The sequence below is a fragment of the Eutrigla gurnardus genome (genome assembly GCF_963514095.1).
Source record: "Eutrigla gurnardus genome assembly, chromosome: 22".
NCBI classification, from domain to species: Eukaryota; Metazoa; Chordata; class Actinopteri; order Perciformes; family Triglidae; genus Eutrigla; species Eutrigla gurnardus.
The window spans coordinates 8,300,101-8,326,632 of record NC_139933.1 but is presented as its reverse complement, the minus strand read 5'-3'; the positions used below and the strand labels follow the sequence as shown (position 1 = coordinate 8,326,632).

At 42.1% G+C, this 26,532-nt stretch overlaps 2 protein-coding genes across 3 annotated transcripts; one reads left to right on the top strand and one right to left on the bottom strand.

The window, feature by feature from the left end:
* Positions 1 to 417: 417 nt before the first annotated feature.
* Positions 418 to 7,920, bottom strand: casp7 (caspase 7, apoptosis-related cysteine peptidase). Its single transcript, XM_084039439.1, has 7 exons — positions 7,816 to 7,920; positions 7,537 to 7,649; positions 4,622 to 4,773; positions 4,409 to 4,537; positions 3,457 to 3,632; positions 3,067 to 3,205; positions 418 to 2,985 (listed from the first exon to the last, which is right to left on the bottom strand). Exons 2-7 carry the CDS (start codon positions 7,647 to 7,649, stop codon positions 2,759 to 2,761), a joined length of 936 nt encoding a protein of 311 aa, XP_083895565.1. The 5' UTR covers positions 7,816 to 7,920; the 3' UTR covers positions 418 to 2,758.
* An 866-nt stretch (positions 7,921 to 8,786) lies between these two features.
* Positions 8,787 to 26,475, top strand: nrap (nebulin-related anchoring protein; the record flags this gene model as incomplete). 2 transcript variants are annotated; one of them, XM_084002233.1, is made up of 43 exons in its annotated part: positions 8,787 to 9,025; positions 9,569 to 9,663; positions 9,820 to 9,907; positions 11,203 to 11,307; positions 11,654 to 11,758; positions 11,890 to 11,997; positions 12,097 to 12,201; positions 12,318 to 12,425; positions 12,503 to 12,610; positions 12,780 to 12,887; positions 13,134 to 13,250; positions 14,035 to 14,139; positions 14,305 to 14,409; positions 14,631 to 14,735; positions 14,817 to 14,915; positions 15,002 to 15,106; positions 15,220 to 15,327; positions 15,497 to 15,604; positions 15,687 to 15,884; positions 15,966 to 16,070; positions 16,153 to 16,251; positions 16,341 to 16,445; positions 16,774 to 16,881; positions 17,020 to 17,177; positions 17,623 to 17,776; positions 17,904 to 18,008; positions 19,301 to 19,399; positions 19,573 to 19,677; positions 19,766 to 19,873; positions 20,015 to 20,128; positions 20,232 to 20,429; positions 21,857 to 21,961; positions 22,191 to 22,289; positions 22,406 to 22,510; positions 22,601 to 22,708; positions 22,863 to 23,174; positions 23,254 to 23,358; positions 23,630 to 23,728; positions 23,841 to 23,945; positions 24,059 to 24,166; positions 24,373 to 24,684; positions 25,928 to 26,083; positions 26,161 to 26,475. In XM_084002233.1, the coding sequence occupies exons 1-43, from the start codon at positions 8,960 to 8,962 to the stop codon at positions 26,473 to 26,475; spliced, it is 5,433 nt and encodes a 1,810-aa protein (XP_083858359.1). In that variant the 5' UTR covers positions 8,787 to 8,959. The 2 variants fall into 2 exon arrangements, with proteins under 2 accessions (XP_083858359.1, XP_083858360.1); XM_084002234.1 differs by lacking the exon at positions 11,203 to 11,307.
* Between the last annotated feature and the right edge of the window lie 57 nt (positions 26,476 to 26,532).

Sequence of the window (26,532 nt, the reverse complement as noted above, 5' to 3'; positions counted from 1 at the left end):
TTTCAGGTTTTCCATATGTGGGAACCCTGGATCTGCTTTTGAGCACTTTAATTAATAAGTCGTCTACCATTTAATTATCATACTGAACTTAAAGATAACGCTGGTTATAATCTATATTGTTGTCAACCAATCAAATGAAACTATCAAATCCAACAATGCACCTCTCAACAACAGCAGTGAATAGTGTATTTGTTGGGAGCTATTTGCAGCTGTGGATTAATACACATTTGGCGCATTTTTTGGTAGATTTGTGATATTTGCTGGCAATAAGAATGCCAGCCTGATTGTTTAAGTGTGAGTCTAAACTATTCAGCTTTAAGTGTATTAAATATTAGTGCTATTCAGTGTATTCATTACCGTGTTACAAACATCTTCCTTCTAGCTTTTCAGTGTGCAAGAAAAATGACACAAACATCATTACAGAATAAATTCTTTGTTTAATACAATAAAATGTATACATAAGCATTCCTCTGTTTTGAAGTTATTTATACAAGGTATTGCCCCAAATTAAAAAAAGAAAATTGGGCCAGATTATACTTTCAATGTAATTCATTCATATTTTTTTTCTCCAAATCTTTTTCATATATATTCCTGAGGACAACAGCATGTAACACTGGAAAGCATTTAAAATTTTACCCTTAAAAATATATATATTTTTTCCTCCCTCCCTCAATTCCAATCCAAAACAAGTGGAGCAAACACTCCTTTCAGCACAGGTTGGGCACCACACCACTGATCAGAGATCCATGTGTCGAGTTGTGGCTGTATTGGACAAGTGCACTGGGTGTAGAATGGGACACGTCTCTTAACTCGAGCCAGTCGAAAGATGATGTTAAACTGTCATCAAAATAAAGTTATGACTTAATAAAACTGATGAAAAAATACAAGGTGTAAAAAGGGGGATATAATAACAGATTAAAGCTATTGCTGAGCTTCCCCCCTAAATTACTGACACATGCAATCATGTGAACAATGTAAAAACATTGCAGCAACAATGAGAGTGTGTATTGCGGACACGTGGATTGTGTTTGTTCAGACTTGTCACCACCAGTAATAGCTGCCTCTGTGATTGACAGACTTTTGGCACAATAAAACAGCATATTTGCAGAAACAAACGTTGTGCAAGTTGTAAAAGACCATCAGCAAATGTCTATTATATTCAAAATAACTTTTAATATAAACTTAAAATAAATTTTATCATATAACTCGTAAAAATTTAATTATAATTTATTTTCCTAAATCACGCAAACATTGTTTTTTATTGCCCTAAAAATAATATAGATTATTTTTTCTTCCTTTTCTTCCAAAATCAATTAAAGACTTTGCTGGGTAACTCATACCAGAGAGTAGTGTATGTTATGACGATGAACAACACTAATATACAGTGAAATGATGTGGCATTTGTGCTTTGGGCCCTAGTCCAGCTTTACACTTTAATATTTCCCAAATATATGACACAGTTTTTTGACATTGTTAGGTTCTCTTTCTAGTGTAAAAATCATACAGCACGTATCCTTTACCTGTCAACGTTATTAAAGAGGAACTTTAAAGTTAAAAAAGGGAAAATTTGTAAACTGTTGAACCCTTACTAATAAAACGAGTGCGTCATTTTGATTATATGCAAATATGTATACGAACTTCACTTACTCTGGGTTGAACAACAAGCAAGTGAAGTCTTCAACATCAGGCTTAGAAAACTGGCAAATTGTGAATAATCCTTGCTTTTGTGGGAGTGGACTATCAATACTATGCACTTGACCCAAAATCTCAATGAACTAATCACTACACAGCAAAAGATCACACCTTCCTAGCCGTACGTGTATGACAAGCTTTAACATTACATGAACCCACTGCAGGGGACATTAAAGAACCTGAGGATGCCAGCGTGTTGCTACCAACTTTAAAACTCGCTAGGAAGGCCGAGACACTGAGCCTTTGGCAAAAACGCCAGAGGAGTGTTGTCTTTTTCTGTTGTCCCCTTTCTCAGACGATTGACAGCTGAAAATGTTAAAACACAGATAGCTGAAAATGATCTGATCCATTTTCCAGATGCCCCCCCTCTCTAACAATGCATCAGACTAGGTGTAATTAAGGCAGCTCCCTCATCTCTCCGATGGCAAACAAAGGGTTTGTATGGCTAGTGGGGCTTTCTATAGACTTTCTAGAAGCTTTTTAAATATTCAATTGTACAGGGCATTGGGGTGTTTTAAATAGGTCTATTTTTGTAGAGACTCATTATTTCAGTTATTCAAAAACCATTTCATGGTTCAAAAAGAGCCAAATTCAAGTCGAAGTCTCCCGTCAACCCTACGCAGTTCCTTTCAACATCATTTTGCAAATGCTGGAAAATGGAGAGACGCATATTCAGATATGATTTTTCCCCCCAAAAACCCACAAAAAGTGGCAGCAAATTTTCTGGGCTGGTGGAATAACATGGATATTTCACATGCCTGTCAAAAAAAGATTCGATCAAATATGACGCCATTATTCAGAAGAATAACCTGAAGAAGAGGAAGAAGTTTCACCATCAGCACATGAACGCGGAGTGCCACTGTAAATATCTATTTTTTTTTTTTTTTTTTTACTCCCACGGAGTGCTTGTTTTCGGGCCCAACTACACATGCAAAATGTCATATGTGCTCCAAATGTGCAGTGTCCTGCTGGGCCTGAGTCATCCCTGAATGCTTTGACCGCTAAGTCAGAACCTGAAACAGTCAGTCAGTCAGTCAGTCAGTCAGTCAATCAGTCATGCTGGCGGTCAGTTGAAATACAGTTCTTTCGTCAGCATAGAGACCACGCAGGGAATCTGCTTCTTCTCACTGAAGCGTGGGTCTTCAGACCAGGACTCAAAGCTGGTGGCCACCATGTAGTTGACCCGTGTGAGGATCTGCATTATCTCCAGCTGCTTGCCAAACTCGTTGAGGACGTTGCAGAGCGCCTGAACAAACCAGGAGCCTCGCCCAGGGTTCCTCCATGAGTAATAACCTGCAAAAACCAACACGAGGCACTGAAACTACTGCCCGCTCAGCGCTACATCTAGCACCTAGAATGGAAACGTGGGTTTACCTGGCACAGTAGAGTAGGCAAAGAGGAAATCTGCCTCTACAGGGATCTTATGTCTTGGATTAGCATCTGTCTCCAGGGTATCGTTTGGCGGACCCGAATCTGTCTGTATACCATCATCAAATTCGGACCCCCGGCAAGCCTGGTGAAGTAAATGAAATGACATTTCATTGTGATCCTGAGTAGCTTTCTCAACGATGACCTGGTGAAGCAATTCAAAATTAACTGATTTTAAAAGCTGAGATGGGCAAAAATGTACACATTAGCTATCATCTCTCCATGGGGAGCAACTGAAATGTATTGATATAATTAATTTTTTCCATTTGGGTCAAAGGTAAATGAATTTGAATATATCACACCATCATTTATGTATAAAAATCTTGAACTCTGTACCTGGATGAAGAAGAGTTTTGGCTTCCCGACTAAGCTTTTGCACATGTCCCCCCTGAACAATGAGGTCATGGACTTGATGGGCATGGCGCCGTCTGTCCCGTAGATCATACCCTCCTCACCGTGGCTTAGCAGGATACAGGCGAAACACGAGCTGTCACTATGGTCTTCCTCCGAGGCTGACCCATGCACACACAAACAAACACTCAACTCTTAGCTCGGCTCAGGCCTCATTAAACTTCTAAATTAATGAATAATTTCAGCAACTTAACAGTCCAGAGTGGAATTAATTTAACCCTTTATACGTTCTTTAAGAATCTAAGTTATAACTTTTATTTTGATAGTTACAATTAAGTATCTTTAAATGTTAATATTTACAATATAGCTTAGATCGTGAATTCGAAGGAATATATACAACACTATACAATACTTTTTGAAATTTTGCTTTGATAATAGAAGAAGTAGGGGGTCGGCAAAGATTAGGATTCACCAAAAGTGAATAGCTATACCCGATATCATGCCATCTTTTCTGTAATTGTACAGAAAAAGTGCTTTGGATGCAACGTTCGAGTACAGATTCAGATTCTCAAGAAAAGCAGCCATTTAAATGTCATAATATAACATATTAAACAAGAAAGTCCATTGGTTTTAGCGATAGCATGTGGCCTTAGATGTGACTTTTACAACCAGCCAGTGAAGGTGCTCTCATAACTGACACCAAAACAATGGTCGTTTTACAACAGCCCCATCTGCTGTCTGACCAGAAACCAAATATACTGAAACAGTCATGAAGACTCTTAAACTTAAACATATGCATGTAGATTACACCACAAATTTCTCTGGCGCACATCCGCACTGTAGGTTTGGTGCCAATATGTCCATTTATTTGTATGGTCCCGTTCGCTAAACATTGTTACTTACCAACGTGAAAGAAACAAGCAGTGTTACTACTCACCCTCTCGGAGAAGACGCTCCATCTTCTCACACGTCTGATCGTTGTAGATGAAGACGTCGAAGCCCAGGCTCTTGAAGCATTTGAACAGCTCGCCTGCGTCTCGGTCCGTGCCGTTGCGTACATTCATCCCTGCCCCAAAACAAGGGTGCTTAGAATACACGCTCTTTTTTTAAATGGGGTAATACGGTGTTGTTTGAAACGCACTCGCCGTACCTGTCTTTTCATCAAAGTTTTTGTTGTTGATGATGATGCACTTGCCGACTCGCTGGTGGCTCATCTTATACTGGAATGTTGGTGAAACAATTCTGTAATGGCTTTCAGAAGAGTAGTCCTGCTCCCGCGTCTGGCCATCCTTATTCTTCTTACTGATCAGAGAGAAACGGACTGTTAAGGACACTTCATGGCAGCATTGGTCAAAAATGAAAACATCAGCAATATTATTTACATATGAGCAAAATGCAAAGAGTTACTTGGTGGATAAAAGTAGATACAATTCACATAAATAAGAACAAAAAGTAAAAGTTATGAAAATAACAAGAACAAGAAGAATAACAAATGGACAGGCCATTTGACTTTTCAACTTCCGCAATGTTAACTCTTAGTGTCAGCGTTTTACAAACGTGACACATTAACAATTAAAAATGCGACAGTGCGTTTGAAGCACAAACATCTCTACATGTAACAGTTACTTCAACATAAGTCAACGCCAGGACTTCCAATGCAAAGAAAACTTGCGTGAAACCGACTCACTCTGATGCACTTACTCAGAAACCAAAGGGTACATACATTCTCAAATCAGGCATTAATGTCACAGCCGAATTTGGTCGCGGTAATCCACCATCGGGTTAAAGACGAAGCTAGAACATATCCTTAGCGCAGATATTTAAAAAATAAAAAATCCAAACCACTTTCGATGTAGATTGAGCGAGAGTTAATCTTTTCCACGAGAGCCAATTCTCACAGACCTGTCATATTTCCATTCTTTACAAGACGCATCCAGATAGCAAAGCCAACAGTGGACCATTAGGGGCTCAGAAAATCCAGGCTTGTTCCAGAAGAGCCTCGTCATCAAGTTACTCCCGCACGGGAACAATACACGGCAACGCGCAACAACAGTCTCATGCACGTCCTCACAGGCAGCCCGGCCATATTCTAATAAACATGTGATCCAGAACTTTTTGAAGCCCCCCCTCTCTCCCCCCCCCCCCCCCCCCCTCCCACCTCCAAATTGTGCCAACATACTGTACCAAACAATTGTGCGAGGCTGGGCAAAGAGCTGCAACTCTGTTTCGCTGTGGGCTGGACATGGCAGAAAGAGGAGCAGGTGGGAGGACGGCGAAGAGGATTGCGAGGCGGTCGTGTCCGTCTTACCTGGGTTCGTCATTCAGCGCCACGCCACTCTGCATCTGAAATGCGTTGGTTTTTGTCTCGTTTCGGTTTTTTTTTTCTCTCTCCCCCCAAAAAAAGAGTACGTTTCTTCAGATCTGGCAGCTTAATTTTTGGCTGTGTGCTAGGATGCTGACATGCTCTCTGTACTGGATGGACACCTGACTGGGCCAGTGGGTGCTGAGGACGGGGGCGGCGCACTGTGAGCCCCCCTGAGTCAGCAGCCTCGCCACCACACCAGTGCTTTCTAAAGGCCTATTCACACATGGCCCCTGCGCCTCGCTCCCTGCTGAGGTCAGACAGGGCAACGTGTTGCTCCTCTGCTGACAGGCACAGAATCCACCTGCACCGACATACATACTGTGAGTGCCTAATTGCCCCAACTTCAGAGCTAGACGCACGAGAAGATGCACAACTAGAAGATATATTTTTAATAGAAACAGCAGCTTTGCTAGACACCTTAACATACAGCAAATGAGTCTTGTTTTAATGCAAGATTGGCCAAAATCTAACTAGTGCAAGAAATACAATTATCATGATATTTCTGCCCTGCTTCTACAGGATGGACACTATCAGTTTCCACAGGGGATGTGAGAAAAACCCTGATGAGAGTGAAATATATTGAGAATTTTCCCTTTAAATCTTTCAAACCAATTCCTTTTTCTGATAAAGTTGATGTGCAACTCTACTCTCTATATGAGACTACATATAGAGAGGACATCAACAATCTGGCAGAGTGGTGCTACTCAGAGAACAACCGACCAGGAGGAAAAGATGCTTTGCTGCTTTAAAAAAAAAAAAAAAAGGTTTTGAAAGGTTTAAAAGGTTCACAGCGCCATCTTGTGAGTCAAACTGGAACAAAACGAGGCCACTGCCTCATGTATGTTTTTAAAAAGACTCTGATATCACAATTAATTCACATAATTTAAGTCTGTGCTGTAATAGTCTAATTTCAAGCAGCCACTTGAGGATCAGTCCCAAGATTGACCTTAAAATCATTTCCACACTCCTTGCCCCATTACACTAACCTAAAACTGGGTTTCTATGTCAAATCGACATTGAAACAATCAGTTTGATGGGTTGGCTTAAGAGGAACCAATGACATTCTCAGGTACAAAGAGCTGTCAAACTGAGAAAGTCTCTTCCTATTGTAAGAAGCCCATAAGAGCACCTGTGTGCACACGTTTATTTATTAGTGGCACCACAGCAATGGTTTTACAAAAAGAAAAAGGGCCATTCTAAATGCAAATTGCACCAAAACAATACCAGGGGTTAAAATAGGGACAAAAGGTCAAACCACACACAAAAACTGCCACCGAAGAAAACAGTTAATACTAAAGGAGGAAAAAAAACAGAACAACGTGAGACCATTTAAGAAAAAAAGGGGAACTGGGCTGCAGCTGCTGACTCAATCATGAGTATCTGGTTCTCAAAAAGAAAGAAAAAATTAGGATGTGCTTCTCAATGTCACACAAAACAATTAAAACTAATGGGAAGAATCACCAGCAGAAATATCAAGAACCACCATATAAACACAAGGCCAAAGATAATAGGACTCATATGCTGTTGTGTTATAACTGATTAATGGAGAGGGAATAATAATGAAAGTGAAAGCTAAAGTAAAACATGATTTTAAAATAAAGGATATAACCTATTTCTGGGGTATTTTAAGTGATTTATTCGGCCCTTTCCTGTACGTGTGTGAGTGTTGAAGCTACAGGCCAAATAGGAAAGGAAGTCACCCAAACAGCAGAAATCTTCCTTTGCGGTCAGGCTTGGCGTCCGTCTGGTCTCCGGTCAGCTCCCCCTCCTCTTCAGCTCCGAGGTCAGTCTTCTCCGCGGGTTCTCCGGCCATCTATAAGTTGACACAAACGTCACGGGTCCATTAACTTACTGTACGTTGCGCCGCCACTTTAATACGCTGTCATTACACCCGGGCGTCTTACTAACATTAGCTTAGCGAAAACCCGTTAGCAAAAACCTGTTTCAGCTGTAGCTAGGATGCTAGCACGAATACACACCGTTATTGGGCCAATATACTGTGTCAGCTTAGAAATGTCAACAAAACTAACTGTGGACCTCTTCCTTCCTGCTCCAAAGTTTCTCTTCCTCCTTAGAGAACTTTGACAAAGCGAAACTACGTCGTCTCTGCTCTGCGTGATTACGTCAGAGCCCTGCGTCAATCATTTCAAGTTGATCAAATATTTCAGCTTAGATAAACTGATAAAACTTGTTTTAACTGTGATAAAACTGAATCATTTTGATACAACATCCTAATATGTCAGAAGAGAGCAAATAAATACCATAAAATTGACTGAAAAAAGTGTTTTATTATTAAAGCATTATATACAAGTGTTGTATTATTATAGCTCCAGTTTAGATGTCCTATAAGCACTGATGTAACGTTACATCAGTTTACAAAAACATCACCAATGCAGCATAAAAAAAAAATAAAAAAAAGTAATATCAAGATAAAGTGGAGTGATGGCATCCTGGGCAGAGAATGAAGTCACTCTCCCTCTGTGTGTGTTGTAATCTGAGCGTCTTTGTACATCCTTAATAGGGTGTGTATTTTTTGCTTAACTTTGTCAATGATTTTGTTGATTATATTTTTCTTTCCACATTTCTTACAGTACATTCAGAGCTGCTGATATGTGTAACTAGGTATGTGTCAGCATGTCTAGTTGATGAAGCTAAGTAAAACTAAGTGCAACTATTACACAATGTATTACGCTTTTATGCCTCACCGTCATGGCGAGATGCCCAAAGTTGAACTAGGTGTCCAACTGAGGATCATTACACATATACAGTGACATCTGACCTAGCTGTCTCTCTCTCTCTCTCTCTCTCTCTGTCTCTCTCTGTCTCTCTCCCTGCAGACAGACAGCTGGACTCAGCCAGTCCTCTAGCGTGGTACATGGAAGGGGGATGGTCCATCATGGGACATGGTGTCAAGTAAGAGACCGTTTCAAAGTTTCACAGTCACAGAGCTAAGTTTACCGCCACCGGAGACGCACTACCACGACTATCTGAGAAATCACTGCCAGTTCCTCCTCTACACTGCTGTCTGCCTGCCTGACCTGAACATTTCCTCATTAGTTCCCTTCTTCTGATTTTTTTCCTGAAGGCTTTTTTTTTTGGAGGAGAAAAGGACAAGCATCCACCATGCAGTCCTGTGCCAGGTGTGGGTTTGTGGTCTACCCGGCTGAGAAGATCAACTGCATTGACCAGGTAACACGCAGAAACACCGTCATCACAAGAAGGTTTTTTGAGCAGCAGCTGTAAAAGTGATTTACAAGAGAGTCAGTATTAATATCAAGGTACTCTATGGTAAAAACCCTCAAAACTCCTTTCAGAACACATCAGCTGAATATGGAAACATGCAAACTTCTAAGGATGTATTTGTGTTCCAGCAGCTGCCAATTAAAAAATACATACAGTGTACAATGGCATACTTGAATGAAATTCCAATTGTTACATTTTTATATCTGCTGCATGAAAAAGCATCCACATAGCCTGGAATGGTTGCTGTTATAAAATGCAAAGACTTAAGACAAAAAGCAAGAGGTAACACGGTTTAACATTGACATGTAAGCTATATTTAAGAACAGCTTGGTGAGTCCAGTTTGAAGATCATCACTGCTGCCGTTATTTTGGGCCTTGTTCAATTAAAGCTGTCTTATTAATACGATGCTATCAGAAAAAAAGACCTGTCACATAATAAACTAGATTGAAGTATGAATTAATGATGTAATTTGTCTTTCTCTCTGTCAGAACTGGCATAAAGCGTGTTTTCACTGTGACGTCTGTAAGATGGTGCTCACTGCCAATAACTTTGTCAGCCACAAGAAGAGGCCCTACTGCTCCGTGTAAGTGCTACCAGCCACGCCTGGTTACACTTATAATACTGCGAAAAATGGATGAAAAATATTTCTATCTTTTGGGCCCATTTTGGGTTTTTTTCCATGTGTTTCTATGAACTCAAAAGTGGTGAATAATTTCTCTTCAAATCTCATCCCCGCCAGACACAATCCAAGGAACAACACGTTCACGAGTGTTTATCAGACTCCCATCAACATCAATGCAAAGAAGCAAAGCATGGCGAGCAGTGAGGTGAGATGATGTCACACGCAAAAAGCACACAAGCAGCAACATGAGACGAAACATTTCGGCCTGGATCGGACTCCGGGGTGTATTGTTGACAGGCTGACATAAGTCACAGTCTATGCCATGAATGAAATGACCGTTTATCATCGGTTTGTCATGAGAGTGCTATTCCTAGAGGTCATTGTGTTGGTTTATGTTTAAAAAATAACACATAACTGAATTGAAATTCTTCTATTAGAGGTTTGCTAATAGTATGCCCATATCATTCTCAGTTTGTACAGTATTTCTGTGTGTTTGCATTGTTTTATATCCCAAAATGTGGTTGGAAATGGAGAATTCTGCTTTTCAATTCACCACACAAATCCACCGGTGACCTCACTGATAACTTGGATATGTTCCCCCCCAAAAAACACTAGCAGATGTATCTTGGCAATCAGATCAAAAATATCTCATTCCTTCGTTACGGGTTGAAGAGAGAGAGAGAGGGAGGTGGACGGCTGAGTCCGTGGTGACGGCAGCGGCGTGGAATGGAGAGTGTGGCTCAGGTTATTTCTGTTCCTGTGACAGAGGTGAGACAACCCCCTCTGCTTAGCCCACTTTATGCCTCGGGGGGCTAAAATTATACCTCAGGAGAAGAAAAAAAAAACAGCCCCACATCCTTTCCTCTCCCATGCCCCGCCACCTGTCCCTGTCTGTCTGCGTCTACCAATTCATGCAATGTGCTTATGCTCATATTAGCGGTAGGCTAGCAGGCTCATCAGCTCCTGGTATACGCCACCAGAGAGACAGAGGGCCTGTTGATATTCGGTCTGCTGACCCTCAACCATGTTGCTTTGATTCACACGCAGAGCTTTTGTTTGCATTACTGTCCTGCTGATAATTAACTTGTTTTCCGTGAGTTTCTAGATATATAGAAACTTGTATAAGATGTTTATTGTTAGACCTTTAGCAGTGATGCTCCTGTCTCTTATCCCTGGCAATAAAGCTATTCTAATATTAGTGTTGAACATTTTTACAGCTGAAGGATCATTAACAAACAGCTCGGAGTTTCATCACTCAGTGCAGGTCCAGCTTCTTGATTCGGTTATTAATAACAGCATCCTAATATTATCTCTTCATCTGTAAGCTGAGGTTGTCAGCGATGTTCCACTCTGTGGAGCTGAAGTTTCTTTTCATTCTTTTTTTGATTCGCATGCATCCAACTACCAAAGTGGATGCTGGGAAGACGCGCCCCAATGTGTGCATGTTGCAAATGTGTGCTGGCCTTGGCTTAATGCTTGTCATCTTGTGTGCACTTGTAGCTTAAGTATCGCGAAGACGGCGAGCGCTTTATGTCCACCTTCCACCAAGACATGAGATCCATGGAGCTGGAGAAGGCTCGCCTAGCCAATCAGATGGCCAGCCAGGTGAGCTCCCGGGAGAGCAACTGGCCATTACACTCAGTTTCAGCCTAAATTCTGATCTTTCCTGAAACGTTGCCTTTAAAACAAACACTGTTCCTTGTTACCGTTGATCTTCTTTGCAAACAGCAAAGTTGACGCATTAAACCTCATCTTCTCTCTCTTGTCTGTGCTGACATCTGTGTGTCTACACAGATTTTATTTGCACTTCCATATTGACTCTTCATAGAGTCACTTCATAGAAGCTAAAGCAAGGTTGTTTAGCTGGTGTAACGAGGTCCGAAAGGCATGAAAAGTATTAGCTGTCATGGTGAAATGGAAATGATCAAGTTTGTCCCTCGTATCCAAACAGGCTTTTCAGTCTCAGTCTGAGTTCTCTCAGCAGCAGACGTGGTACTCAAACCAGGAAAGTAACCATGTAGTAACCATGTCTCAGGCCCAGAAGACCACCAGTGATGTGAGTACACTTTTTTTTTTATTCCTCAAGGATGCTTCCCTTATTGTGGATTGTGTAAAACAGACAAAACTCTTTTTTCCCCATCAATATATTGTTCAAATGCCTTGATTGATTGTCTCATTATTTGGCAGGTGAATTACACAGCAGAATATGAGCAGTCAAAGGGGAAAGGCAGCTTCCCTGCCATGATAACACCAGGTTACCAGGCTGCTAAGACAGCCAATACGCTGGCCAGCAGCGTAAGTGAATTGCTCATACTGACCGAAAAGCTAAATCCAAGCAATACGTTTTCGATGAATATGTGTCCATCAGCAGTTTTTATTTTTGTTTATTTGCAGCTGGAATATAAAAAAGGACACGAGGAAAGAGTTTCAAAGTACACCACGTTCGTTGACCCCCCGGAGGTGCTTCTGGCCAAGAAACAAGGACAAGTTGTCAGCGATGTAAGCCTTTCATGATGACTTAATGATATCTAAGTGTGTTGCATCTCACTTTACACCGAAAGTCTGACAACCTAAAATGAAAATAAGTGCCTAAATCAATACGCCTCCTCCTCCAGTATGCCTATACAGAGGAGTACGAGCAGCAGAGAGGTAAAGGGAGCTTTCCTGCACATCTCACACCGGGATACAAGATGTCAAAGAAGGCCAGTGAGCAGGCCAGTGATGTAAGTTGCCAGTATAAACATGTATGCACAGAAACGATGCTGCAGTCCCCTGACCTTCGGTTGGCAATGGATTTCAGATAAAGTATCGTCAGCTGTACGAACAGGAGATCAGGGGTAAAGCCAGCGCTGAGTCAGGGGTGGCTGACGCAGTCCATGCCAGAGAAAACGCAGAGAACTTCAGCCAGGTAAGGGATTTACTATATATATTTTTAGTTATATGTTTTATCGTAAAAGCCTCTTGCAAAACCATTTCATGTTTGATTTCAACCCGGTGAATTTCTTTTTCTTTCTTTTCTTTTTTTATTGCTTCCTGTATTTATTTGAATTACAAATAAAGTGATACTCTGTTTGCAGATCGCCTACACGGAGCAGTACGAGCAGCAGCGAGGCAAAGGAAGCTTCCCCGCCATGATCACCCCTGGTTACCACCTGGCAAAGAAGGCTCAGGAAAACGCTAGCAATGTGAGTATCAACCTGACGAACAAACACAGTAGGTGGAAGGTTGGTCTGTCTAAAAAAGGGAGCCTCCATCAACGGTGTGACCATGTGAACTTTTGAACGCTGTCAAAACATGACCGAGTATAAGAGCTTCGGCTTCGTCCAACGTCTGACCCTGTCATGTCTGGGCAGAATGGATGAGGGACTACAATGTGAAAGCCTCAACACATTTTCCTCCTGTATTATCCATCACCTTTCATCCCTCTGCAGCTTAAATACAAGAAGGACTTAAACAAGATGAAGGGCACCTCCCACTTCCACAGTCTGACGTCTGAGGACAATCTGGCTCTGATGAACGCCCGGAAGATCAACAAGATTGTCAGTGAGGTGAGTAAGCGACTATCCAGCTTTTCATTCCGTAGGGCTACATTTGGCCTTTTGTCTTATTTCCAGCTTCATGACAAAGCATCGCCAGTCAAACGTCTCGCTGCTCGGTGCCTTATGGGAGTTTAAGAGCTTAAAAATATCGCACATACTGTGTCATATTCCAGCAGACGTGAAGCCCCCCCAACTTGCATTGCTGGCATCTCTGACATGCCGGTTCGGTGCGGTCACGGCTTATCTTCAAGGCCACTAGACGTCCCATCACACTAGCATTACCTCACACAGGAGGCACAGCGCATCACTCTTGAGCAGCTATGCCGAGCCTGGAGAACATGACATCGATGTGTCATAGTAGTCTTCGCTTGTCTGTAAACAATGTTCTGATTGAATGCTGAAAGGTGACGAAATTCTCCCCCGTGTGATATTTTAGTGGTAACGCTGACAGGTACGAGCGTTTCTTAGAGCTCAGCAAAGCATATATATTAGGATTAAAGGTTTGTCTCGGTGGCTCCGGAGTGTCACTGATGGTGACTGATTAGCAACAGGCATTAGTGCCACAAAGGAAAAGCTCTGACGGCAACAAAAATGGGGTTTGCAATGAAAAATGGCAGCAGCTGCTGCTGTTTTAAACTGTACATCACTTTAACAAGAGACACACCGCATAGACACACCACTCAATGTTTATCTTCATTAGATATAAGGCTTTTGTATTTGCTGGCAATTTTTAGAGAGGCAAGGTTCTTTTCTTTTGTGTTTCCGCAGTAAATCTAATGTTTTTTTTTAACAGGTGGAGTATAAGAAGGACTTGGAGAACACCAAAGGTCACAGCATCAATTTCTGTGAGACACCACAGTTTCAAAATGCTGCTAAAATTGCCAAGTTCACAAGTGATGTAAGTCAGAAAATCAATATTGTTTTTATTAATTACAAATGCGTACACCTAGCATATAAAAAATATAGCTATAATCTATCTGGTACTGTAAATGTCAGGTTAAATATGTGGATGTTAGACAATCCTACATACTGATATTTCTTTGTCTTTCTGTATTTTTGAAAGAACAAGTACAGAGAGAAGTACACCGACATGAAGAACCACTATGGAGACTCAGGAATGGACAAGAGGACGATGCATGCCATGAAAGCCAGGAAGCTGGCTAGCGATGTAAGCCTCTGTTTTTTCACGGACTTATGATGATAATACTGAAATGTATAGATTTATGCAAATAACCAGCTTCCCAATTTGTCTCTTGTTAGATCGAGTTTTACATGCAAGACTTTTTCTCCCTCACCTGCAATTATTTTCTCTGACAAAAGCACAGATGTTCAGTGTTATTAATTAATTAATGAGTAAAATCACTGACAGAGTTGTCTTGTAAATTCCAGATTTCTTATAAACAAAGCTGTGAACAGGAGCAGGGTGAATACAACTACCCAGCCACCCTCACTCCAGGCTACCAGAGCCAAAGGAAACTGGACCCACTAAAAGACGTGAGCTTTTTTTTTTTTACCTACATGCACTTGTCTGGTGAAGCAAAGTGTGATACATGTATTATTTGTAAAAACCTGCAGAAGAACTACAGGCAACACATCGACCAGGTGAAGTACATTCAAGCAACGGACACGCCTGAGATTGTTTTAGCGAGGAAAAACGCTCAGCTTGTCAGCAATGTAAGTGATAATGATCACGTCTTCGCCCCCTTTCCATCTACTCATCGAGTCCGGCTCGCTGAATGTGTTATTCATGTGTTTTCCAGCTTAATTACAAAAAAGGCTATGAAAAGACCAAACATCAGTACACGTTATCCCAGGACCTGCCCCAAATCAAAACGGCCAAAGCCAACGCCGCCTTGTGCAGTGATGTAAGTAAAAACACGCGGCCTCTTTCTCAAACGCGCACATCGAGCCCGTTCCCATGGTTACGCAAAAATCACTCCTCATTCTTCATTCTTCTCATTTGAATGGATCACGCCAGATAAAATACAAGGAGGACTGGGAGAAAAACAAGTCGAAAGCCTGTGACATCAGCGTGGACGACCTGAGTTTCAAAGCGGCCAAGGCCTCCCGTGACCTCGCCAGTGATGTAAGCAAACACACACACACACACACACACACACACACACACACACACACACACACACACACACACACACACACAGTCTAAATGAGACAGATGTCTGAGCAAAAAACATACATGGATTTAATCAAATGTAACAGGTGTCAACTGAAGTTAATTCAGACGTGTGTTTCAGATTAAATATAAAGAGACCTACATGAAGAACAAGGAAAAGGCAGTGGGGGTCAACATGAGTGACTCCAAGACTCTGCACTCTCTCCATGTGGCCAAGATGAACAGTGACGTAAGAAGTCCACACGTATAACATTTATTGCCACTGCAGGATATTTGCTGACTCAAAATTATTATTATTTTTTGTCACACAGATTGCGTATAAGAAGGGCTCCAAGGAGAGCCAGTCCCAGTTCAGCCTTCCACTGGACATGATCAACCTGAGCCATTGCAAAAAGGCTCAGTCCCTTGCCAGCGACCTGGAGTATCGCACAAAGCTGCACGAGTACACCGTCATGCCCGATGACATCAAGGTCCAGCAGGCCAAAAAGGCTTACGCCCTGCAGAGCGAGGTGAAAGGATGTCTGTTATTCAAATGGAAAGATGCAATACAGAAATATTTCTCCTGCTTGACTCTTTCCGTTGCTCCACAGAACCAGTATCGTTCAGACCTGAACTGGATGAAAGGAGTGGGATGGGAGGCCGAAGGATGTCTGGATATTACCCAGGCTAAGAAAGCTGGCGAGCTGCTTAGTGATGTCAGTACAATGTTTGCTTGTGCATTATTTCCCCCCTTCAGTTTGTTAATGAACCCTGCTAACCCCACCTCCTGCCTCACAGACTAAATACCGTCAGAAGGCAGACAGCATCGGGTTCACCCACGTAGCGGACGACCTCTCCATCAAACACGCCAAGAAGAGCCAGGGACTGCAGAGCGACGTAAGGTCTTCACTTTAAAGCTGTTAATCGCGTCCATTTTTTAAATGATGGCGCGCTCTCACATTATACTGTGTGGTTGTGATTTTCAGCTGGCGTACAAAGCAGACACCGAGCAGATGATACACCAGTACACCATGACAAAGGATGAACCCCTCTTCAGGCAAGCGAAGGCTAACGCCGACCTGCTTAGCGGGGTAAGTTCATTTAATTTCAGTGCAATGAGCAGATGATTAATAACACGGGTGTATGCAAGAGCTTCATAATGTGTCACGTGGTTGCGACAACATGAATTTATTAATGTTTATTTTGGTAAACATCTTATCTTTAATAAAAAAAAAACAGTTCTGATTGTGTAAGTGTTAAGGATTCTCACTTATTTGGTACAAAATAAAGTTGATTAACCAAGAAATGAATAAGAAATGAAGAAAGTTATATTCAAATTGAAAATGGCATTAGACCCACATAACCTTTCTGTCTCTATAAAGGCAAAGTAATACAGATGTTTGCTTCTTTTATTTTCAGAAAGTGTACAAGAGCAGCTGGGAAAAGCAGAGAGAGAAGGGCTTTGAGCTGCGTTTGGACTCTCTCTCTATACTCACGGCTAAAGCCAAACGAGACCTGGCCAGCGATGTGAGTGCTTCTAAAAGCAGTCCGTATCTATAAAGTTAACCTGAGGAGAAAGTGCTTGGTGCAATATTGTTATACTTTATTTCAACTTGTTTGTTTGCAGATGAGTACATTCTCATTCATCTTCATCACACATTGCAGGTCAAATACAGGCAGACGTATGAGAAAAACAAAGGCAAGGTGATTGGCATTAAGTCCGTCAGCGATGACTCTCAGATGGCCCACTCCGCTATGGCCACCAAACTGCAGAGTGACCGCCAGTACAAGAAGAACTACGAGGACTCTAAAGCCAAATACAGGTGAGGCCCTTGACCTGACCTGAGTGCTGTGATGATGTAAGAGCTCTAATATTCCTCAAGAAACCTGTCTAAAAGATGGTTTTAAATCAGCAGTCAAAGTCATTTTAGAGGTAAAAATCATACTTTTTCTTAAAACATAGATGATTACATTATCGGGAAATTCATTCACATTGAAAATTGCTGACATCGGAGTCATTTCGACTCATTTCAAAAGTTAACAAGCGTCCAGACACTTTGACTTACCGATAAGCTTCGCTGAGTGCAAAAGACCCCTCAGGCCTTTCACCTTGATCAGTCCGAAGCCAGATGAAATGCTTTAGTAAGCATCTTTATTTTAAGTGGCATGCAGGGATTACTGCTTCAGCATAAAACCACGAGAACGAGCACTCAAATCTGCTGCCATTCAAACTCTTCATTTACTGTGTGGGATCCCTCCTGTCCCCAGCGTTTCTCTGGATATGCTGAACATCAGCCACGCCAAGAAGGCTCAGGACCTGGCGACCGAGACCAACTACAGGACTTTCCTCCACGAGTACACGACCATGCCGACCGACATGAACGTCGCCTGGGCCAAGAAGGCCTACGGACTGCAGAGTGATGTAAGACTTGTTAAAGATAACAACATGTAAAGATTCATTTATTACATGACTGTAAAAAGTGAAAGCTGTGTGTGTGTGTGTGTGTGTGTGTGTGTGTGTGTGTGTGTGTGTGTGTGTGTGTGTGTAGAAACAGTACAGGTCTGATCTGAACTGGATGAAAGGTGTCGGCTGGGAGGCCTCCAAGTCCCTGGATGTCCAGCAGGCGAAGAAAGCCGGGGAGCTCCTCAGCGAGGTAACATCAAGCTCCAGAATGACATTCTATGGCCCAGAATGCACTGCTGAAAACAGCTGCAAGTTAAAATGACAATATGGGGAATATTAATAATAAAAAAAATATCCTCATTTATGTGTTTAAAACTGAAGCGCAGCAACAGTTCCCTCGTTTACGGTAATTGAATTGGAAGTCAAAGGTAATTTAAACCAATTAGCATTCAGTGCATGATTAACCGCACTCCAATGCTAATTATAAGCTAGAGAACCATGTCGGTAAATTAGCACGGAGAGGTGAACGTGATAATCATGATTGTGTAATATATCTAGGTTTGCAGCTTAGGTCAGAATGTATTTAAAGAGCTGCAGACCTCTCCTGTTCACTAGAAACTGGGTTAAGTACGTGGACGGCACCCGGCTTCGGTTCAGTCAGTTTGGTCTCTTGTTATAGCTCTTACATTTAAAAAAAGATCATCACTCATTTGGGCGGCCCTGTCCTTGTTCAGGCCCTTTACCAAATTAATTAGGTTTGTGGGTCTAAGATGCTTTCATTGCACTGTTTCATCTCTATTTTTTTAGAACGGCACATCAGGAAACACAGAATGCACTGATGTATGTCATATGTGCCATCCAGACCTTCTAAGGGAAAGCTGTAAAGAGTCACCCTTTAACAACAAGTGTCCAGTTTCTTCTCGGTGCCCAGATCTTCTCAGCTCAGTTCATGCACAATTTGAAAAAAAACAGGGCCCGGTAGTCTTATTACAGAAACCCCAAAGTGCTGATATCTTTTATGAATCTTGTACATTTGAGTGACATTCAGATTCATCAACAAAAAAATAAATCAAGTCAGATATTGTTGAAAATAACTGATTATTGCAATATAAACCTTAAACCCTTTACCTTTTTTTTGTTGCAATACCCTTCTTATCCACTGGCTCTTTTTTATAAACGCTTTTTTCTGTAAATGCATTGCAATGTTGCATTTGATATTTCTGTGACACATCTAGTACGGGAAATCACCAGACTCTATCTATAACCTCTTCACAAGCAGCCACTTATTTTGAGGGTCATTCCAGTGAGGGTTACCAACATTAGACCATGAAATGAATAGAACAGAGCCTCCAGTTCCTCTGAAGCAGATTCCCATCCACAGAGGCATCTACACACCTACTGTATATTTGTCTATCTTTATTTTTGTTTCATTCTGCCCGGTAGTTAATTTGTCCAATTCATTGTGATGATATTGTGCCCTCTATTGTTCATTGAACGTATGTGCACCCGTTTCATTTATCATCATCTTTTAACATCATCTAGAAAAAGTACCGTCAAGGAGTGAGCGGTCTGAAGTATACCAGCGTTGAAGACACGCCGGAGATGGTCCAAGCCAAACTCAGCAACAAGCTGGCCGTTGATGTAAGCTAAGATACATTTCTGTCGCCTATGAATATTAGGATTCCTCACATCTTGCTCAAACATCTACTCATGTTTTTTGGTTTAACTTGCAAATACAGCATGTCTAACTACTGCTCTGATCGTCTCCCATTCATACTCTAAATATAAGGTATGCCTTTCTCTCTCCTTTGCAGAGGTTGTACAGGGAGAAGGGTGAAAACATGAAGCACAACTACACTCTCAGCGGAGAGCTGCCGGAGATGGTTCAGGCCAGGCTCAATGCTACGAACCTCAGCGAGGTGAGACTCGCACAGAGACACATGAAGCCCATCAATCCATCTCATTCGCCCTTGTGGAAATGAGTTCACACGTCTGTGCATTTTTCAGAGCTGTTACAAGGAATCCTGGATGAAGCTGCGTGATGGCGGTTACAAGCTGCGTCTGGATGCCATACCTTTCCAGTCGGCCAAAGCGTCTGCAGAGATCCTCAGCGATGTGAGCTCGCGACTTCTCTGTCATCGTGACGTGTCGTTTTCAGCATTATTTTGTAACAGAAAGCAGCATTTGAAAATGTCCACAACTCAACAGTCAAATCATATCTATAGTATTAACAGCAGATCACGTTTGTCATTTCAGCAAAAGTACAAAGAAGAATTTGAGAAGACCAAAGGGAAGATGATCGGACTGAAGGGACTCCAGGATGACATCAACATCGCTCACTCGGTCCATGCCAGCAGTCTACAGAGTGATGTGTGTGCTTCTTACCTGTAGCTCAGAAAACTAAACCGAACAATTCAAATGATATATCCCATAATAAACACCCTCTCTCCTCTGACCCTCGGCCTCTCTCCAGGTTAAGTACAGGCAGGACTCTGCGAAGGAGCGCTCAAAGTACAACCTATCCATGGACATGCTGGAAGTGTCCCACGCTAAAAAGGCCCAGTCGCTGGTCAGTGATCAGGACTACAGGCTCACCCTGCACCAGTACACCACAGTGCCCGATGACATGAAAGTGTTGGCGGCCAAGAAAGCGTACGCTCTGCAGAGCGAGGTGAATTTCACATTTCTTATTATTCAAGTTGCCACATCAATTTGTAATGTACTCTTCTTCAGCGGATATTGGATCCTTTTCATATTAAATGCAAACTTTGCACTATGTTATTTCAATATGAGTGCTTCTATTGTGAGTTAATATATTTTTTATTATAATAAGTATGGAGCTAGAACAGTCTCATAATTCATAAATGCACACAGAAATTCATAAATGCACAAAAAAGATTTACAAATGTATTTGGGGATTTGTATATACATGTGACTCAAAACACAAATACATTTTCAATGCACACACAAATATGTTTCATTTCATATGTAAGTAAAAAATATTCACATATAAAAAACAAGATTCATAAACATATTTCCAATGCACACACAAATCTGAAAAAAAAATCACAAATACATGAATGTTAAAGTATTTGCAATCTTCATCAAATACGCATTTGGGGCTTGTTACATTCATATATGAACTGTTGGACCTGTATTTACAAAGTGCTTTTAATTTGTGAACCTCCCTGCATTTGTGTGTGAAACTTTTGAGACTCCCCTGACGGGACTCTGATCCACAAATGCGTTTTTTCTAAGAGGAGGTTGTCTGTAGCCAATCAGATGTCTCCCTCCTTTACAGCCAATCACGTGAGTGCGTTGCGTTGGAGGGATATGGGTGCTAGAGCCAGAATCGACCTTATTTCTGGAGATAATTTCCCTTCTTCCTGTGCTCCCTGTCTTTATGCTGTATAGATTAGGTGTACAGTTATATAAATATCTATTTTTCTTTTATAAAGAAGCATTTTATGGAAGTAATTTATTCCCTCATTCTGGGGAAGATGAACCGGTGCGGGCGGAGTTGTGTTTTAGACTTTTGGGGGAGACACTCACGTGATTGGCTGTAAAGGAGGGAGACATCTGATTGGCTACAGACAACCTCCTCTTAGAAAAAACGCATTTGTGGATCAGAGTCACGTCAGGGGAGTCTCAAAAGTTTCACACACAAATGCAGGGAGGTTTACAAATTAAAAGCACTTTGTAAATACAGTTCATATATGAATGTAACAAGCCCCAAATGCGTATTTGATGAAGATTGCAAATACTTTAACATTCATGTATTTGTGATTTTTTTTTTAGATTTGTGTGTGCATTGGAAATATGTTTATGAATCTTGTTTTTTATATGTGAATATTTTTTACTTACATATGAAATGAAACATATTTGTGTGTGCATTGAAAATGTATTTGTGTTTTGAGTCACATGTATATACAAATCCCCAAATACATTTGTAAATCTTTTTTGTGCATTTATGAATTTCTGTGTGCATTTATGAATTATGAGACTGTTCTAGCTCCATAAATAAGTGTTTCAGCTACCACGCAAGGAATCATTAATCATCAGAAAAGCATTTACCAATTAGTTTTTTTCGTGTCACAGAAAGTGTATCGCTCTGACCTGAACTACCTGCGTGGTGCAGCCTGGATCGCTACTGGGGCCCTGCAGATTGAAGGCTCCATGAGGGCCACAGACCTCATCAGTGATGTAGGACATCTTTTTATTTAAAAATTTGTGTGGTTATTGCTGCTCTTGCCTACATGTACGTTTAGATTTAAAAAATACTTGATCTCCAAAATATAATGGGGATCATATCCTGTGTGTTGATATTGTAATTTTTCTGGATTTTCTTTGTTAAGAATACAAAATGTGGACCTGATTCACTTTGAAATGTACAAAAACTTAACAGGGACTAACCTTGTTTCTTTTGTAACAGAAAAAGTACCGTCAGCAGCCGTACAACTTCAAGCACACCTCCATCGCTGACTCTCCCGATATCATCCACGCCAAACTCAGTGGACAGGTCACAAACGAAGTGAGACACTGAGCTTATTCTTTTACTCTTCTGTTGCCTTGGATTTCCTATTTGGTTGTTTTTTTGTATTCGTCGTAGTGTCAATACTACACAGCTGTTGTATATCTCTCTCCCAGCGCTTGTACAAAGAGAAAGGGGTGAATGACCAGCATAACTACACTATAACAAGTGAGAGACCAGAGATCACGCAGGCAAAGATCAATGCAGCCAACTTCAGCGAGGTAGGACAACATCCTGTCACATGTGTGTGTGTTTGTGTGTGTGTTATTTATGGTTAATGATCATTGATTGTTTGTCTCTCTCTGCTCCAGATCAAGTACAGAGAGTCTTGGCACACTTTGAGGGCTCAGGGCTACAAACTCACCATGCAGGACATCCCCTTCCAGGCTGCCAAGAGCTCCACAGGCATCGCCAGTGATGTAAGATCAGACTTAAAAACATTATTACTTACTTGTCAACACCAAAATGCATAAACCAAATGCCTCTAATGCAACCAAATACAGCAGTGAAACAAGGTATTTATTGCAGGGCTATTACACGGATTTTCAGTAAACTGCTTCTGTGTCTCCGCAGAACAAGTACAAACACGATCACCTGCTGGATAAAGGGAAGCACATCGGGATCAAAAGCGTCTCGGACGACCCGCGTCTCCTGCACTGCCTGCAGGCGGGCCGACTGGCCAGCGACCAGGAGTACCGCAAGGACGCGCTGACGGCCAGCGGGCAGTACCACCTCACCCAAGACATGATTCACCTGGTGACGGCGAAGAACGCCCAGGCGCTCGCCAGCGAACAGGACTACAGGAAGAGGCTGCACGAGTACACGGTGCTCCCCGATGACATGAAGGTCAAGTGGGCCAAAGCGGCGTACGACCTGCAGAGCGAGGTGAGAGGCGTGGACGTAGGGCGGGGAGATTATTTGTGTGATTCAGCTTGATTGACACATTTTGTTCCCTGATGTCTAGAAACTCTACAAGTCGGACCTCAGTTTCATGAAAGGAGCGGCGTGGGACGGCGTGGGCGCTCCCCAGCTGGAGTCGGCTAAGAAGGCTGGAGAACTTATTAGTGATGTGAGTAGAAGTGTCACATGGGCATCCTCCAATGATGATATTATTACTATTATTATTATTATTATTATTATTATTATTATTATTATTATTATTATTGATATTTAATGTATTACAGTTAAAGATTCAATCATACTTTTGGTACATTTTATTCCCTTACATGAACATGAAGTGCTGTTTCAAATAAAATCCTGGGGCAGGTTGCTTTATTTTTTATTATTTTATTGGGCAAAAAAATCTTGTCTTTAAGTGTTTGTGGTCTTCCTTCATGCAGAAGAAGTATCGCCAGCTGCCCGACAGCCTGAAGTTCACCTCGGTGACCGACTCTCCTGATATCGTCCACGCTAAGACGAGCTACCAGCACTGCAGTGAGGTGGGGTGACGAGATCATGCTTTACAAAAAAAATTACAATTCTCGTTCTATGTCTCAAAAATGATGGGTGTTCTGTGATGAATATCGATATCCTGCTTATGTCTCACTACAGAGGCTGTACAAGTCTGGAAAGAATGATGACATGCACAAATACACTTTACACTCAGATGATCCAGACTTTGTCCGAGCCAAGATGAACGCCATGCAGATTAGTGATGTAAGGCATGCTCCAGATACTTTCTCACAATCTTATTAATGCGAGCCAAAGATTTCAAATGCACATGAAAAGATACTGACAATTTCAATCTTTACTCTTCTTCTCCCGTGAAGAAAGTTTACAAGGCATCTGGGGAGCAGGTGAAGACTTCAGGCCATGACTTGAGGTTGGATGCTATTCCCTTCCAAACTGCCAAGTCCTCCAGAGAAATTGCCAGTGATGTGAGTTCATGAGGCCCTTCAGTTTTTCCTTGAGGTTCAGGATGTAGAATAATTAGCATAAGCAATGTAGTTAACATATTTGATTGTATGGCTTGGCATTCAGAAGTAGCTGCGTATCATTTTCATCTCTAAATACTCAAATTAACTTGAATTAACGTATAAACGTGCCCAGAATTGAGAACCCTATCTTTTCCCCACTCCCGCAGTTCCGCTACAAGGCGTCCCACCTAAAGGAGAAGGGCCAGCAGGTGGGGCTGCGCTGTGTGGAGGACGACCCGAAGATGGTGCACTCTCTGGCAGCCAGTAAACTCCAGAGCAACCTGGAGTACAAACGACAGTCCAAGGAGGACCGCGGCCAATTCAAAATGCATGCCGACCAGCCCGAGTTCCTGCAGGCCAGAAAGAGTCAGGCTCAGGCGAGTGACCTCGCCTACCGCAGCAAGCTCCACGACTACACCTGTGATCCCGAGCAGCTCAATGTCAAGCACGCCAAGCAGGCCTACAAGCTGCAGAGTGATGTAAGTTTGTTGTCAAAAAGTTTGGGCTTTTGTTGAAGCCTTAAATTAAGGTCATCATCAAATTCCTGTCATTTTATTTACTGTGGATTCAGAGTAGAGGTAAGATCTTAAGCCCGAGCCCGAGCCCGAGCCCGACCCGACCCGAAATAAAATGTCAATCATTACGTTCGGGTCGGGTCGGGCCGGGCTTCTCTCTCGCTGACTTTTTTTTTTATTTCTTTTTTTATTTATTTATTTATTTATTTTTAATATATGTTTATAGAAATGTATAAACGATGTGTGGAGAATAAGATACTAAACTGAGGAATACTTGTTGCTTTCCGATCATTTCATTAGATTTTCCATTTTCAGACCAAATTAAAGATAAAGAAAATTAAAGCTTTTATTTTAAATTTCGTTTAAACAAAACTATAGAAATAACAATTTCATATATATATTCACATTTATTTGCATTATTCTATTTAAATGTCTATTATCCACCCCGTCATTGCTCTTCTTTGTCTCTCTGCGCGCTCTCTCTCTCTGCGCGCTCTCTCTCTCTCCCTCTCCCCGTCTCTCTCTCTGCGCTCTCTCTCTCTCCCTCTCCCCGTCTCTCTCTCTGCGCTCTCTCTCTCTCTCTCTCTCTCTCTCTCTTAAAGTGCCGCGCTAGATTCTTAAGGACGTACTCTGAGTCCTCACAAATAAAATATGAAATTTCGGGTTTGGTTCGGGCTCGGGCCTGCAAATCGGGTTAATTGCTCGGGTTCGGGCCGGGTCGGGCTTTAATCCCGCGGGCCTGGGTCGGGTCGGGCTGGATTTTTTAGGCCCGATCTTACCTCTAATTCAGAGCAGAGCTTTTGGGGAGGGAGGGGCAAAACAGAGCGTTTCAGAGAGAGGGTGAGAAGAGCTTCTCCAGCACAGCCAGAATGGAAAAAAATAGTGGGTTTTTTTCGCATTAAAGCATGCAAACTTGTCCTCATAGTAACCGGAAATACAAGTATGCACCAGAAAAGGAGCATGGTAGGTCCTCTTTAAAGCATCTACAACATTTTCAGGCGCAGCAGGCAGCTGTTTTCAACCTAAAAGCTTGAAAACTGCACAATGTTGCTCCATATCAACTGAATGTGTAAATAAGCACCTATTTGTTTTCCGTATAACATTAACTCACTGACGTACAGCAAACTTTGGGGGAGGCAGGTATTTGTCTCATAGGCCCATTTCTACAGATTTGACTTCTACATTAGTGATGTTCCTTTTGTTGCAGGTGAACTACAAGTCAGACCTGAACTGGACCAGAGGAGTGGGCTGGACCCCTCCCGGCTCCCACAAGGCCCAGCTGGCCCACCGGGCCGCAGAGCTGGGGCTGGCTGAGGGGGTCACCACTGACGAGGCTATTGCTAATTACCAGCATATGATGATGGTGAGGGGATTCTAGTCATTGTTACTTCATATTCTTTAAAAATGGTCTCGTTAACGTTCTCCACCTCCTTCGTTCAGATGCAGCGCCAGCAGCAGATGATGGAGCAGCAGATGGAGCTGGAGCAGCAGCAGCAGCAGCAGAATTCCGAGCAGGTGGAGACAAGTGAGGAGGTCAAACAAGGCATCAACATGGACGCCATGGAGGTCCTTCATGTTAAGAGGAAGCAGACCTCCCAGACCATTCAGAAGCGGTCCACCACTACCACCTCATCCTCCTTCAAATCCATGGAGAAGAAGTCCAGCACCACCTCGTCCTCCTCCTCATCGGCTGCCCTCCAAAACACAGTCAAGACGTCCGTGTCCGGTAAAACCGCCGCGATAACAGATGCGTAGATCAGAGTTTTTTTTTTGTTTTTTTTTACAGATGATAGTGATAGAGAATGTTAAATA